The sequence below is a fragment of the Struthio camelus genome, chromosome 21 (genome assembly GCF_040807025.1).
Source record: "Struthio camelus isolate bStrCam1 chromosome 21, bStrCam1.hap1, whole genome shotgun sequence".
NCBI classification, from domain to species: Eukaryota; Metazoa; Chordata; class Aves; order Struthioniformes; family Struthionidae; genus Struthio; species Struthio camelus.
Window position 1 is genome coordinate 3,271,819 of NC_090962.1, and position 16,321 is coordinate 3,288,139.

At 42.1% G+C, this 16,321-nt stretch overlaps 1 protein-coding gene across 35 annotated transcripts in view; it reads right to left on the reverse strand.

Annotated features, from left to right (window-relative positions):
- The window catches only part of MIB2 (MIB E3 ubiquitin protein ligase 2), a 50,756-nt gene that overhangs the window by 23,294 nt on the left and 11,141 nt on the right, over positions 1-16,321 (reverse strand). For 22 of the 35 annotated variants that reach the window (XM_068915997.1, XM_068915999.1, XM_068915991.1 and 19 more), the window contains 4 exons: positions 8,530-8,880; positions 5,796-5,967; positions 2,533-2,639; positions 675-869 (listed from right to left, as the gene is read on the reverse strand). In XM_068915997.1, the coding sequence (XP_068772098.1) occupies positions 675-869; positions 2,533-2,639; positions 5,796-5,967; positions 8,530-8,776 (721 nt within the window). In that variant the 5' untranslated portion in view covers positions 8,777-8,880. Of the gene's footprint in view, positions 1-674; positions 870-2,532; positions 2,640-5,795; positions 5,968-8,529; positions 8,881-8,901; positions 9,059-16,321 lie in introns of those variants that run through there. The other 13 variants (XM_068916005.1, XM_068916013.1, XM_068916003.1 and 10 more) reach the window with 3 other exon arrangements.

Here is a 16,321-nt window from a genome sequence, read left to right on the forward strand (position 1 = left end):
AAAAATGCTGAAGTCCAGAAACGCACTCAGAATGAAAGTAGTTTTCATAATTTCAATGGAGAATTAAGAAGAAAGATGGATTGTGGCACGTTCCTAATATAGACATCACCTTTATCCACAACCTTTTCCTAACTCCCTGTTGAAAAGGTATTTGGCAGCTCTGTTCTCAGAAGGTTCCCTTTTGTCATATTCCCCTCTACCACACTTGTTGGTCCACCAGAACCATACTATCTGCTCTCTCAAAGCACAGTGAACACCAGTTGGAGCAATGCTTACCTGAAGAATGAAAAACTTTGGATTAACAAAACTGACACTGGACTGAATTTTCTGCTTACAAATGCAGGCACTCCCAAGGGATTTTCGTGCATTTGCATCAGTGAGAAACTGTACTGGCAGAAGATCCCTCTTTGGTAAACAAGCGTAGTCACTTGATGATCTTATATGATCTTACATCACTTCAATACTGAGCTGCTTTACTAACTGTCCTGTAAGAAAGCACTATGTTGACAGGCAGAATAATTTTTTTTAAATGGTACACATTATTTGGGAACATTACAAAGCTACCTCCTGATTTTGTGTATTCCAAGTAGAATAGCTTTAATATCAGGAAAATATAAGTGACTGGTATGGCAGCATGAGTCTGAGTTTCCCAACAGAAGACTCACTCCACATACCTAATTTTGGGAGATGCTCTTTGTAGTAAAAGCCACCAGGTGCCTCCACAACACATTTTAGGTCCACTTTCCCCTTGTGTCCAACTCGGTAGACATTTGTGGTACCATCAGACCATGTGACACTGGCCACGCTACGTCCAGTCTCTACGTCCCAGCCTCGAATATCAACCACACGTCCTGTTTTACCTTCCCCACCTGACAGATAAAGAGGGAGAAAAAGTATCTAGCTTGCATTCTCACAGAGACCAATACACAGAAACTTACCTGACACTGGGATGTTTACTGAGATACAATTTAATAACGTTTTTATCTTAAATAAATCAAACACAAGGAGAAAAAGCAGGGTCAAAACAAATAAGAAAACTTGTCAGTTCTCCAGTTATTCACCACAGAGGAGTAGGTGCAGAGCCAAAAGCCACTAGCTGGAGAAGGTGAAATTCTGACAGAGAGGTTGCTGCCAGAGAGGATTTCTGCGTAGCCCTATACAGAAACCCATAGGCCAATTTTACATGGTGAACACACACAGGTCTGCTTCACTCTCAGCATACTGCTGCCTGAAGCAGTGCCCTTCAATCAAGTGTTCTTCATATACAGTAAAGAAGTAAAGCAAACCAAAGAAATTATTCAGCAGCTTATACATCCTCCTCACAACCTTAAGCTGCAGAAGGCACAGGAGGTCTCAGTCATCTTCCTAAGGAAGTTAAGCTATGAGATAACTCAGTTTGACCTAGCTCAGAGAGAATCTCAGCATCAAGCTTGTGGAAAGGCAGCAAAGCTGTTTGCTTTGGAATACGGATATACAAAAGCTGCATTCTGCAAAAGTGTAAAAGTCATTTCCCCAGTCCACAGAAATACTGCCTAGCTAGGCAATGCATGGTGTCATTGCACCACACTGTGGCAAGGTAGAAGCATAGCAGCATTATAAAAGCTGCCCAAGACCCTATAACACTCTCACACACTGGTCAGGTGGGCAAATATCAAGTACAGTTTGTTGCGGTGCTTCTCTTTATCTGCCCAAGCAGGGAGGAACACTACTGAAATGATCCAGAACATGGGATGTATATGTGAGCAGGTAAATCTGGCTTGACATACTCTCATGCAAGAGACCACACTGTATTAAAACTGAACCTAGTTATACAGAGTCAGAATTTGCAGATTTTGCTCCTCATTCTGCTGTCAAATCTGCATGAACTTGGGCAAATCCCAGCAGTGGTTGAATGCTTTCCCAAATGAGAACGGCAGTATCTGTCTATCTCACCGGCAATTAGAACTTTACCGCGAGGCAGTAAAGTTCTAATTGCCTGCAACGGCTAGGAAATTACCAGCTTAAAGGAACTAAATTCCTCATCTAAATGCACATCCATCCAAAAAGTGTAACACAGACAAACTAGCGGGCTTTGTTGCTAGTTTCATCAATGAGAAAAGCAGGCCTTCAGTGGACTGAATGAGAATTAGACATCAGACACAGCCACAGCAGAGTTCTTCATTCGTGATAGGACAGCATAGCATAGGGCAGGGCTTCATTTTCTTGTAAACATGGTGTACGTTTATAGTTCTATATAAGATCTTCCAGGATGCTTCCCATGAGTTTTCATATCTATGAAACAGGAGCAGCAAAACTTCCCCTCACACCCTGAATTGAGTCTCTGACACAGATATGTTTCCAAATAAATACAAAAGAACAAACATTTAATACTCTACAGAACAGCAACCTGCATCATCTGAACAGCTCCCACAGAAGCTACCGCTCAGCACAAGCGTTTTCAGTTAGCAGTTTGGCAAGAAGAAAAAAAATAATTAAAAAACTATAAAAATAAAATCAAGGAGTGTTTTACAGAACACCTCAGAAAAAGCTTACCATCCTGGTTACCCCACTCCCAGTCTGGGCCACGGACTACCTTAGCCCCCTGGAAAGTCCCTTTTAACGTGATACGACTCAAATTCTGTCGGGGACTCACTAGGACTCTGAAAAATAAAACAAGAGAAAATAGATTAATTTACTGTTACTATTCACACTCTGTAAACCTCTGTTCCAACCAAGTATCACACCTACGTACAGCAAAGCATGGTCTGAGTTCTGAAGAACGTGAGAGAAAAAAAATGAGAGAAAGCAGTAAAATAGCGGAACAGAGGCTTTGATCCTAAAAGCTGTTCTCCCCAGAAAGGTCAAAACCTAGGCACTGTTCTATTGACAGTGGACAACTGTCAGTGACAGCTAGTCGTTCATACACTAGGCTAAAAGTAGAGAAGATCAAAGTTTATGCTCAAATATTATCAAAGATTGTGAGATCTATGGTGAGCTTTAAAAAAAGCTCTGAGCTTCCCTCAATTGTAGGCTGCAGATAACTGGGGATACAGGCTGCTATATGAGCATGAGGACAGGCATGAGCCTGTAAGAGCCCATGTATTCAATATTGAACATCTATTGAACATACATTGAATATATAAAGTTGAAATTGAACATATATAAATCTGAAGTTTCAAAACTGTTACATCCACTCACTCACACACAGCATGCCTTGCAGTGAAGGAAAAAAAAGATCATCCTTCTTTCAGAACTTCAGGCTCCTTGAGGGGGCTGTGCAGGGCAAAACCATAATCTAGTAGCTGTCACCCCCACCTCCATTGTTCTCCAAACCACACTAGGACTTTTACAAATTTTTTGTTAAGAATGTGATTGATTGGTGAGTGAACACTAGAAAATAGCCTTGGTCAAATGCACTGTTCCCCCTACTGAAATCTAAATTTGCATCACCCCTGAGAGGTGACAATTGCAAAATGCTGTTGCTGCTTTTGCGCTTGAATATAATACTACTACTAACTCTTGAATATGATAATATTAACATTTTGCATAAGAAGAGGAAGATGATCTCGGACCTGATTATTTGCAGAATTCAGCAGAGTGCCTGACCATTCCAGCCCTAACCTTCTGATTACAAAGACAAAAGTGGCTTTTCCAATGAAAGGAAGAAGGATCTAGATATCAGACTACCAGATTTTTATTCGTGAGATGTGGGGTAACTACTGGGATCTGCTATGGGGTAACTGCACAACCCCAAAGCTGCATGAGATTCAAACCAGAGTGCCTTTGCCTATAGATCAAAGCTAGTCTACCTGCTGAAACTCTCAAACACCCAGATCCCTTTGCCAATCCATTTCAAAAGTGCCACTTGAGTCTGTCTAATCTACATCCAGCTTAATCAGAGTAGCCAGTCAATGTGCGCTAACAGCAAAAAAAGGATGTAGGAAAAGCAGCGATCAAGTCAAACTACACAAGATTGTGCCAGTCCTGCCGAGATGACATGCAGCTCTCATCTCTTTGCCTCCCTTAGACAGTTCAATGACTACTCAAAAAGCTCTTAAGAGGATAGGGGAGGCACGATCATTATTTGCAAGACATCTGCCCACTTTATAAAGCCAGCATAGAGTAGCACTTGCCTCCAGAAGTTTTTGTTGCTGCTGCTGCCTTGGTTAATTACTCAAGGATTGCATGGTTCCTTTCTGTTACTTGCCTTTACTAGATCTCCTGTGATCCGATCCAAAACCTAGAAAGGCCTATGCGAATCTTTCTATTGATTTTCATGGGCAGCTTACACTCTTAAATCTCTCAAATTTTCCATCAAGTTCCTGAGTAAATTTGGTGCATCCTTTGGTTTCTTTGCTCCACTGAACCACAAAACAATAAGACCGCTAGTTTGCTCTGCTTGTCCTCACCCCCTATATCTGGAATGCACATCTGAATCAAAGTTGCTCACTTTTTCCTACACAAGAAGCATCACCATGAGCCTTGAAACTGCTCTTTCTGCATCTTTACCTATCCAGACTACTCAGAAAGGGATACAAGTTCTGAAGAGGATAAGAGTTCTGAGGAGAGAATTGCCTAGTGATCTGCCTCTTGATAAAAGGTATCAGTGTTCCTGATGAGGGTCAGAAAAGGTGACAGTGCTGGCCAGCTGTCCAAAAAAAAAATGCATCACTGTGTGGCCCAAAGCAGCAGTGTTGTGCAGAGCCCTTCCAAAGGTCAGTAAATTGGGACACCTTCGCAATAGTGCAACTTCTTACAGCAATTGCGCTTTTTTTTTTTTTTTTTTGAGGAAGATCATGTACCTTAACAGCAGAGCGTTCCTTGAGCTTAAACAGAAGACACAAGCAGTTGCCTCTGAATAACTACTTGGAGCTAACTATAATAATACTCAAAGAAAGAGGGAGAATATGTATACATGGTGGAAATCCTAAAGCTCATTACACAATAACATCTGGACAGACTGTCATATTAACGCAAGCTTAAGAAAAGTCCTAATCTGGTAGATAAACACAAGCCACACAGCTTAGTGAGGACATCTTTGGACAGCAACACTCATCCCTTTGCTAGCACTCAGAAGCCTGGCTCAACCACACTGGCAAAACTACCATCAACTCCCAAGTAAGTTTCTCATAAGGGAGGAAAAACAGCTGTGGAGATCAAACACCACTGTCTTTAGCAAAGAAATTACACTTTTCATTCCACAGATGGAAATGTCACTGTATGTTGCACCTAAGGCAAAAGAAAAAAAGAGAAGAAAATCAATGACAGCGACAAGAGCTAACTCCTTATGACCTTTCTTACAGGCAAGAGGATTACAAGATTCATCTTCACGCCTACCTTAGTACGAGCAAATGAAACTACAGTTAATGTTATTTTTCAGTTCTTACTCAAGGCAGGAGAACAGATTTCCATGTTTTGGCACTTGATGCATGAGCACAAAATTATGGATAATGTTCTACGGTCAGTTCCGATAATGCTGATGTGTAGAGTACACAGTATACAAGATGTTCTTCAAGGAATAGTACAGACTCTGAGAAGAAATCAACAATTTGTGAGTGCAAGATTCCTGTCAAGCCTCTCCACTGCCTCTCAGTTATCTGAAAACAGCAAATACTAGAGCACCTCAAAGACATTATTTAATTTGGGCGTCGGGGGAAGGGAAGGAGAGAAAAAAGAGAAGCAAACTTTGCTCCCTTTTTTCAGGCAGCTCCACGAACCATCTCAGATGTGCTAGATCAAGCTTTATATTATTCTGTAGAATAGCGACTTATAAATCTCAGCATGGTTAACTGGACTTCCCCTATAGCACCACTTACGGCTGAGAGTGTGCTGTTTCATAGCGCTCAAAGGGGTGAGACAAGTCATGCTTGTTGTTCATGTAACACTGTGTGCACAAGTCATAGTCAAAGCACATTTTGCATTTCCACCTCATTCCCCGTATCCCATGCTTCTTGCAACAGTCGCAAATGATGTTAGGGTGACGGACACCTAAGGGAACAAAAGAAAAGAAATAGAACATCCACACACAAAATGTATAGAAACAAGATCAACAATGCTACTAGAGCTACATTAGCATGTTTTAAACAGAAAAATGACACACTACCTGTCTACTGAAGGACATGTAAGAAGCTGCAATCAGAGCAAATCAGAAACCCCAAAATGCACTAAGATGGCATCAAGCTTGAGCCAGTAATCCCTGCCTCTCCCCTGGTTTGATAGGTTAGGAGAAGGCCACGCTACTGCTACATGTGTTTGGATTTGAAGCTGGTTTATATCTGTCTGCTCTCTCCTACCACAACAGCAAAATAAGGCAACTCATTTTTAGTGCTTCCTTTGCATGGGCATGGCCAATGAAAGCAGCTGATACTGGAAGAGTAGAGCTCATCCAGTACAATACAATAGAACAGACTTTCTTATTGGAGAGCTGCTTAAAAGAATATATTAGCTTTCACCCAACAATAGGTAACTCCTGCCCTTACTCCACTGAGTGAGCACAGCTACAGCAAATAAGCTCAATCAGGATAATTTATATGCTCAGTTTTCTGATGCTTGACTCTTGAGCACCTTACCGTGCAAGGCAAGAAATATTAATCATAAGAAGTGCAACTAATACTTGGAAGCTTGTTCTGCACAAACGGTAACTTTGACTACAAAGTTTAATGAGAGCCTCACATATACAGCCTAAACAACAATGGAGCCCAAGGAATAGAGCTGATATTGCTCTATGAAGACATCTCATTTATTCTGGATTAGCTTGCTCAGTTTTGATGACTTTCCACATTCTTGTGACAGGAGAGTAACAGAACAGAACTGAACCCATTCATTACAATGAGGCTGTATAGGAGCAGCTTTTGATTCTTTTCCATATGGTTTTCTTCCCTGCAGTTCAATTCACTTATCAAAACACTGTTCCTGTCTTGCATAGTCTGGATTGAGCAGCACTAACACAAAGCCAGAGCAGCTCACTGGCAGAGGTGAAGAATTCTTATCTTCAACCCAATTTCTAATGACAGTCATTTAAATTGGGGCCACAAAAAAGCAGTGTAACATCTGTATCCACCTGCACCTCTTCCTCTTTACCACATCCCTGCTTTCTAATCTGTGAAACATGAGTTTCTGTTACAAAAAAGTCTGCAAAACTAAAATTAATAAAAAATAAAATGGAATCTTCTCAAATAAACTTAGATGCTTATTTGTAGATTTAAGAAACTTAGCAGAAACCATTCAAATATGCTGGGTACTTTTTGCTTCCACGTTATCTGAGCTTTCACTGCAATTCTGAAAAAAATAAAACCACAGCACATCTATTCTACCACATTTCTGCATATGTTTTAGATAACCAGATTTGAACATCAGTATTCTGTTCCCTCTTCCTTCCCAAGCTTCTAAAATAGTTTTAAGCATCTAAGAATCCATAGCTGTTGGAAGGCAAGGGGAGCTGTCAAATACTTCCTACATGTGACCTTCCTAGAGCAGAATTTAGCCTAACTAGCCTCAGGTACATTGTTCTGGGCTTACAGCATAAGTTTGCAGCAGAATTTGGCCCTATACAACTGAACACTTAAACTGCATGCTCCTTTCATGTGTAGTGTGAAGCGTTCATCTCCTGGCTTAAGAGATTCTTATGCTAAAAGTCATGCCAGAATTTAACAGCGTGACAAAGTCAGCAAGACTTATCAGAACAATTACTCCCAAAGCTTGCAAGGGAGCAGACTTTCAAAACATCTCATTGTACTTTGGGTCCAACAGTAACGTGGAGATGTTGAAGTCTGTCTAGAATGATATAGAATAGTCAATAGTTGATTCTGCTTTAAAGCAGAATGATAGACTAGATGACTTCTTCACATCCCTTGTAGCCCTATTTTTTTTTAGGGACTTAGGGAGTCTTAAAAAACACAAGGCAATATAATTTTTCAAGCTGTTGAGTCAGATATATAAGTGACACTGGATCCTCTTTAGAATTCATCCTGAACTGCAATGTTTTAGTGTATGTTAGGGAGCTGCGGTTTGGATTTGTCTCTACTGTTTAAAACCTTGGGACTATTTTATGTCATCTTTCAAATAATGACACAACATTCAAAAGAGGGAAAAAAATGAGTTCAAAGGAAGGAGGGAATATGAATTTGAACACACATTCTTACAAAGGAGCAGCCTCATTTTCACAGATGATTCAACAGATAAAAGTTTGTCACTTTTCTCAGCTTCGCTAAAAAGCTCACTGCTGAACAGAGATCCAGGTGCAATTAAGCCCAGTTCTTAAGCTCTCTCAGTCTATTAGATTGGAGATTTTAATTTCTGCACATGAATGTACCCAAGCAATGCTCATCATTGAATTTTGTTGCCATTAGCTGGCTGATAGTACACTACTGCTCAGCACCAGTCCATGGATAGGTGGCAGCAAAAGGCTTGCATCAGCCACACCTCTGATATTGCTCTGAAATGTTAGCATTTAATTCAGTAAGTGGCAGCTGTCATGTGAAGCAGATGTTACATATGCTAAAGGAGACTGCTTTACAGTACCAGGGGCTGTTACCCCCATGTCATACTTACCTATTTGTGCATTATCATACAGAAGAAGGTCATAAGCTCCTTGGAATCCAGTCCGATAATTGGTTCGGTTGCCTTGATCCCACTGTACCACCACGGTTTTATCTGGAGTGGTTGGGCTGCCTGTCCGACCAATCTCAACCACAGTCCCAACGTTCCCTTCACCGCTGTCCTGGCTGCCCCATTTCCAGTCCACTCCACGGACTACCCGCATCCCAACCTGCATGCTGGCATAGAGGTCCAAGTCCATCGCTCTGCACAACAATCCTCAAAATTCTTCCATGTAGGGGGTCCTGGAGACAGGCACCATAATCAGCAACACATCCAGCATCGCCAGCAGCATGTTTAGCACATCTAATGAGACAACATACATACAATTAAGTGATGTCACTCAGCAGATCACAGCAGTAACTTTCACAGCAAGAAAAATGGATACCATTTCAGCTCATACCCTTGGTGCACAAACTCATGCTGAATAAACAGGGCCAGGATGTTTTCTATGCTCCACACTTCTCAAAAGAAAAGAACTCTAGCCCCAGCTCAAAGTACTTATCCCGTTCTGGTGTAAACAATGCCAAAAGATACTGAGTAAAGAGATCATATTACTGAGGAAGGTCCTGAAACTCCCAACAAAACCTGTTTGTGGAGATCTAGCTCCTCCAAAGCGACACTTTGTTGACTTGGATCAGGCCACATTCAGCCCAAAACACATACCTACGAGAAGGCAGAGTTTAACCAGACCTAGGCAGCTTTTATACTTAGCTCTGTCTCTACATACCATTAGCGTTATCAAACTGCTTATCAAATACATAAATTCAACCTATATAGGAAGCAACAAGACACAAAAGCAAGGCACTGGTAGTGGTGGGGGAATCCGCCACTCATAGGACTGTAATTCATTCTTGCTCCAGTCTCAGCTCTAGGTGAACCCCAGTTGGTTAACTACAGAAATGGGGCAGACAGCAGCTGCACTTCCTGGCATTTATGCTTCAGTTCAAATTAAAATGAAACTCATGCCAAATAGATGACTTTCACCTGCATTCACAAGAGGTGCATCTTCCCATAAATCTCCCAACCTGGGCATGTGATGGTAAACATCAGCCCAGTGTAAATTTTCTGATGTAAACCAGGTTCAGAGAAGCCTCCTCCTAGGGAATGATACAGTACTGCTTGCTGGAGAGGAAGGCCAGTGCCAGTATTTGTGCTCGTGTCTAGTTCACAGACTGACTCTGGAGCAGCCTCTACATAGCAGCGATGAGACACTGTTTGCTGTAAGATAAAACGCATCTTTCTCTCTCATGAAAGAAGAGATTTCCTCAGTATTATAACCACTTTCTGGCCTCCGGTTTTCCTATGTATCATTCCACACACTTAGAGCTTCAGTGCTCAGAAACACTTGTCTCCTTGCTATAAAAAGCATAGGTTATTGCATTTTAGATAAAGAGTAGACTCTTCTTCAAAACACAGAATGGGGCAGTTGTGGCACCAGCCCTAATGGAGCAACAAGAAACATCCTAGGCCATTCTGATACTTTCAGTCTATTCCATAAAGCAATTCAGTTCTAAAATCCTTTACACATGCCTTTGCTGCTTCTTAAGCTACCCAAGACACAATGGCAACAGGAACAAAAAAGCACAGAGATTAAAGTTGGAAGAGAGAACCAGGGAAACACCAACAGTATGATTTTGGCAAAAAGAAAAAAAAAATAGTATTTCTGAATTTTTGAGGAAGACTCTTCATACACATCTTACCATATAATATTGCAGTGATGAGTTTCGCTTGCCCAGAAAATTAGTTTTGGGATTGAATTTGGGATATAGGAAGTTTCAAAGAGGCATATGAAATAAATGTGTCTGTTTTCCAGAATAACAGCAGTTAAAAAAATGCCAGTGTCAGAGTAATGTCAATCTTTGCTGCTATTCATCAATGCTAGCTACAACAGGAACAGGAAAAGGTGGGTAGCTAATGCACAGTAAGCACTGCAGTCTGTGCTGGGATCAGTAAAAGCTTGGGATATCCTTTCCAATTGTTGCTATGGCAATTGGTAAATGAAGCGAGTACAACATAGATGCAACACACCCACAACTTTGATTAAATCAAATAGACAGTCAAAGCCTGGTTTACAAATCTCTTTACCAGAACAACGGGACAGAGGAGTACAAGAAGCATCTACCACCAGCTTTCAATATTTAGGGTCAAGCTGCTGCTTTGACTTTCGGAAAAAAATCTACTGTAGCATTCTTTTCTCTTTGGGCATCCCTGGTTCTCCCGCTTAACCTAGCTATAACACCCAAAATTTTATGAAAATATCAAAAGCACAGGATTCTAAGGGCCAAATTGGGCAGACTCTGAAAGCACAGCAAATCTTACCAACTGCCATGACATAGAGCCCGTTCAAACCAGCCTGACAAACCAGCTCCAAGGCCCTGCTCCATGAAAACGTAGACAAGCTCAGATGCTGCCTACTCAGACACGGCAGTAGGAGCGCCTTTGTGTCATGTTCCTAGCACTACTGCCTACCCATAAAGCAACTGAAACCACTGAAGCCTAAAAATAAACTCTTCCTCCAGCCAAATATCCCCTTTTAAACGGATGGAGGAGTAGGTTGGTGCAGAACCAAGTTTCTAGCATGCAGAAAGGGCTTAATTTCTGTTTAGCTTTTAGCAGTTCTCTAGCTTCAGGCTTTTGCTGCTACTCCTCATTGTGACTGCTAAACGCCTCTTGCACAAGAGCAACAGCAAAAGCAAACGTCCTTGTGAACTTCATAGCATCTTTGTTCCTAATCGTCACTAAAAGATGGCTTGGGCAATGCTTTCATTTAGATTTCCTTTGTGCAGACAGATGCAACACTGCTGAAAATCTAAGGCGCACCAGTGGTCATTGTATTTTTAGAAGCAGAATTTAATCAAAGAGAAAGAACACCCTTTTTCCAAAGCACTGCAAAACCTAATGAGATTTGTATGATCTCCTCCTCCTCCAGACCAGAGATAAGTAAAATGGATATTTTATTGCTTTAACTAAGAGGCAGAACTACTTGTTTTAAGGGCTGCTATCAACCAGTCAAGACACTCAAACCCACTGGAGAGAAAACAAATGGAAATTGACAACAGTACAAAGGTACAACAGGAGAAATGTAGTTCAATCACCGCTACATGGCTTTTCCTAAAAATAAAAATCCTTCTCTTTCATCCATATGAGCTGGTGAGGGAAGGAAATAATGACAGAGGGAAAAGTAATTGCGCACTGAGAAGAGAAAGCACCATGACCCACAGGATTTGTTAGATGAAGAGACAGTGCCGTTCCCCAACCCTAAAAGCTTTGTGCTATTTCAGCGGACCTTACCCCTCTCCCCAGGAATGAATGAAGCATCACAGTCTTCAGAACACTTGGTATTTCAAGGAAGGCAAGAACAGTTTCAAAAATTATTCAGCATAAAAGAATATTCCAGGCTGTGCCTCAAACCCATAAAATCTAAGTCACTGCAGTATAAAAGACGATGGTCCTGATCTAAAAACAGCAGAGCAGGCTGACACACTATAGATTTTGTGACACAGGCACAACTCTAACAGCAGAACGCCAGCCTCAGTTCAGAACTGCCTTGGTCACAGAAACTTGTAACCTACGTACTGATACAACTTTGTTTTCTCTGTGCACCTTCCTGCCTCTTTACTGAAGGGGATGCTACAGACATCCCTTCTTCAGACTGCCCTTGAAATACACAAGCCTACAATAAAGAAACTTTGTAGAAAAAGCCCTGGAGAAGTGCAGCATTTCACTTTGCACTGTGAATTTATTAGCTGATGCAAAATGACATACCAACATCAGGTGTCAGGTTGCAGAGCTGCCAATATACAGCAATCTCTGTTGACACCACAGGTGCCTGAAATGGTCAGAAATAAATTTTCCTATTAAGTTGCAAGGACACAAATCCATCTAATCAGTAGCCCATAATGAGCTGGATCCAGAAGAAAACAGACTCTTCTACTGTTGTCACATGCATCAAGCCTCCCTTGGCCCTGCACCTGTTTTGCAAAAGAGTTGCAAACCCACCCATCCCACAGCTCTGATCTTAACAGTCTAGGACTCCAACAGGCACCAAAGCTACTGTAGTTCAGCTGTACACTTCTGTCAATGGAGTCATCTGTGCTACAGTGCTCACTGATCTAAAGGCCGCCTTCTTAACACGAATCTTTCATTTTCACACAAGACGGCACCAAATGCACTGCCTTCCTATCTAATCTGCAGGAGTAGTAAGTGATGCAACACAACAAGAGTAAAGAGCTGTTCAAAACCTTTACAAGATTCATTGCAATGTGTATGCAGTCTAAGTCTTGGCAGAAACCAGTATTATTTACTTCTGCTCCTCCCTCAAAGCTGTTTGGGTCATAATTGTTCCAGGCAAGGATAGGTAGAGCTGCCAGAAACAATTCACAGGGAAAAAGTCAGCTTCCCACTGGAGTTTAAAATAACTATGAACAAATAATCCATCATGAAACACAATCACATTCCAGAATCCTGACGTAATATTCTTACTGAATCTACTATAAAACGTAAAATAACAGTCCAGGTGTAATCTATCAATGCATTCCTAGGAATACATAGTAATATATAACTGGAAGAAATGGAAAATACTTTGGTGTCTTTTGTCCACAACATTTTAGTTGCAAAAATTGTTGCAACTTTCTGCTAATACTCAAACTGCCTTGTTGATAGAAGGTGCTCTAGAGGCAACCTAAAATCTGGCTCATAAGAGGCAGAGGTTGCTACTGTACTGGATACACAGTAAACAGAAGTGAACAGTGGTATAAGCAAAATGACAAAACCAGTGCATGTAACTTGGTTATCAGATTATTTCAACAGTATGGTAAACAAGAAGGTGCAGGTGTTGGGTTTTTTTTTTAAACATAAGAGCCAATCATTTTTTTCTCTTTTTTAAGCAGAGATATAGTTCGCAGTTAGAATTGTCTTCTCCAGTGAATTACTCCACCTTAGAGAACTTTGCCTGTCCTAAGGATGCTTCCTTGTCCATAGCAAACGTGGACTGCACTTTTGCAGAAGAGCAGCACAATATTTGCAAAGCTCAGACTTTCATGTTCCTCTACATCTCCTAATTTCTTAGCATCATTTATGAAGTCACATGGAGACTCTTATTATGGGGTCTTTTACAGTGACTCACTTGAGCCTAAAATACCCAGCATTCCCAACTGTTCATTCATAAGCCCCACAATAAGTTGTTATTATACTAAGCATTTTGGAAAATAATATCACCCACTTCTTATTAATTTCAGCCTGACTTTTCCTTTTCCCATGCCCCAGCCTGTAATTTTGGATATCGTTATCTCTAGTAACTGGAGATCTGCAGTATCCAACATCTACCAAGGAGGTCAGGCTATCTACTTATTGTCTTACTCTCATTCCAAAAGACAGTTTGTCAAGGAACACGGAATAAGCGTCAACTACAAATCTCCAAAACCGATTTAAAGAAATGTGATCCTATGGAACCAGCCCCAGCACATAAGAGCAGGAGAAATCCCTGCTCTGACTGAGAGTTACCCATCAGGCAGAAAGTTTTCCAAGAGTCATCACTGCGCGAGAGCCTAAGTAAGCTGGAGCAATGGCTTTGCAGGGAACTGCTTACTTGACCTGGACCTCCTGCCATTAACCCTTGCGAGCTCCTGGCAACACCATGTCCGCTATGGGCCAAATCAGTAGCACTAAGCCAGAGCCTGAGACTAATTTTGCTTCTGCTGGCCCCATCCAAGAGGGGCAACCTTCACTCGTCTGAGACAAGGATGTGGGGCAGCTGCACCTTGGGAGTGGTGAGAGCCCCAGACAAGGGATGACAAAGGGCCCACCGAAGGGCAACTCCACGTGCCCGCCTTCTGCGCTCCCATCGCACCTCCTGCACACACCACTGCAGGAGGGCAGCGCCAAGCTGCAAACCATCTGTCCAGCCACCCCCACAGCAGTGCCCGGGTTACCTGCAAGCAGGGAACGGGCATGCTGTAACACCAGCCTGGGAGCCACTCTGCTCAGGGCATGCTGGCAATCTGTCCCCTGGAGGGAGTTGTGGGGACTCAGCCCCACGACTACAGAGCTGTGAGCACAAGGAGGCGGCTCACTGAGGGAGAAGGAAGATCTGAGCTAAATGCAAACACAGAACCTCCCCTTTCCACTGCGATCTTTCAGCACAGACAATGACAGTGGCAAATTTTTGCACCTAAAGCAACAGCATAGGCTGGTGCACCGTGACACTCCAGCCTGTTTCCCTCCAGCAACAAGCTGAGCTAAAGGCTGTGCTTCCTCCAGACAGCCCAGGTAGCCACCTGGGACCAGATTCTCCCCCCCTGCAACTATTTGCATCAGGCCAGTAGTGAATGAGTGAGTGAGCAGGAGCCTTGCATGGTCCTTCACTGCAGGCAGCACTCAAGAGTCCCGGCTCTATTCTCCAGGCTCCTGAAGATAGATGTGTTTGTAGGTCTTGGTTTCTTTGGAGAAGGGCCATAGTGAGCATCATTTATTTTTATGCCATTAACACTGCCCAGACAACCATGACCACAGAGCCAGACCATGCACAGCTCCCTCACAGTTATGTTTTGCTCCCTCTTTAAGGCTCTCACTAACATGCATGCTCTGAATGCAACAGTGCTAGGCCTTTGACTTAAAAATGACTATGCAATTGGGTACACTGGGATGGGACATGAACATGCACTGCCAACCAAGAGATGCAAAATCCTCATTTTGGTGAGCCCTGGGCGATTTGGACAATCTTCACAAGAGTCAAGATTTCCTCTATGAATTCTCATTTAGGAATAGAAAACACAACTTCTCTAGGAGGAAAAAGCACTCATGTCCTCTGCCCCACAAAAATGGGCAGACCAACATTTCTTGAAACTCAGTATCTGTTTATTCAGTATTTATTTTGTTCATGCTGCCTCCACAGCATAACTGCGCAGCTATAAACCCCTTCTTCTGCCAAACCTTTTGTACATGGCGTACAATGCAATAAGAGAATTAGCTTTGGCACCCTCAGCACAACTCAGAGGTAGCAATCAGAAGAGGATCTAAGAAGTTTTACAACAGCCCCATTTTCTGAGATGCTGCTCCCCCCAGAATTCCTCTGTCACACAGATAGTGAAACAGCAGCACAGGAAAACTACATAAGGCCTTGAGTTATTAAATTAATTTGCAGCAAACCGGAAGTTAATCTAGATCCCAGCTATCTCCATAGCCTATCATTCTCTGTGAAACAGGTAGAAGAAGCAATAGCAGCACAGTAAACTAGCACTGACGAGATTCTTCTATTGGAAATCATCACAAAGTGTTGAAAGGACAAGGAGAACCAAGTATAACTAAGAGAGCTATAAACAGCTCTCAAAACAAATCAGTATTTGCAAGCAGCAGTAACCTGATGAAATGGATGCAAAGATTTACAGGGATCACTGAAACAGATAATGATCCTTTTGGATCAGGGCTGAAAGAATCAGTGCTGACAAGCACTTAACAAGCAGAACAAAGGTATGCCAGGGACATTCAAGCTGTGAATTCTGTCAGCAAAGGAGGGGATTTATGTTTCAGTATTTGATCCTCACTTCATCTCTTTCAGGAAAGAGGGGAAACACACAAGCAGGGGCAAGGTTTTGCGCAGGAAAATGCTATTTGCTTGACATCAGAAAAATCATGGCAAGCCAATTAGCTCTGTCAAGCTTACCCTTCCTTGATCCCAGCGTAGACTAAGCAAACCTCATAAAACATTTACTAGCTTTCAAGAGACACACATAACACACATGGCCTG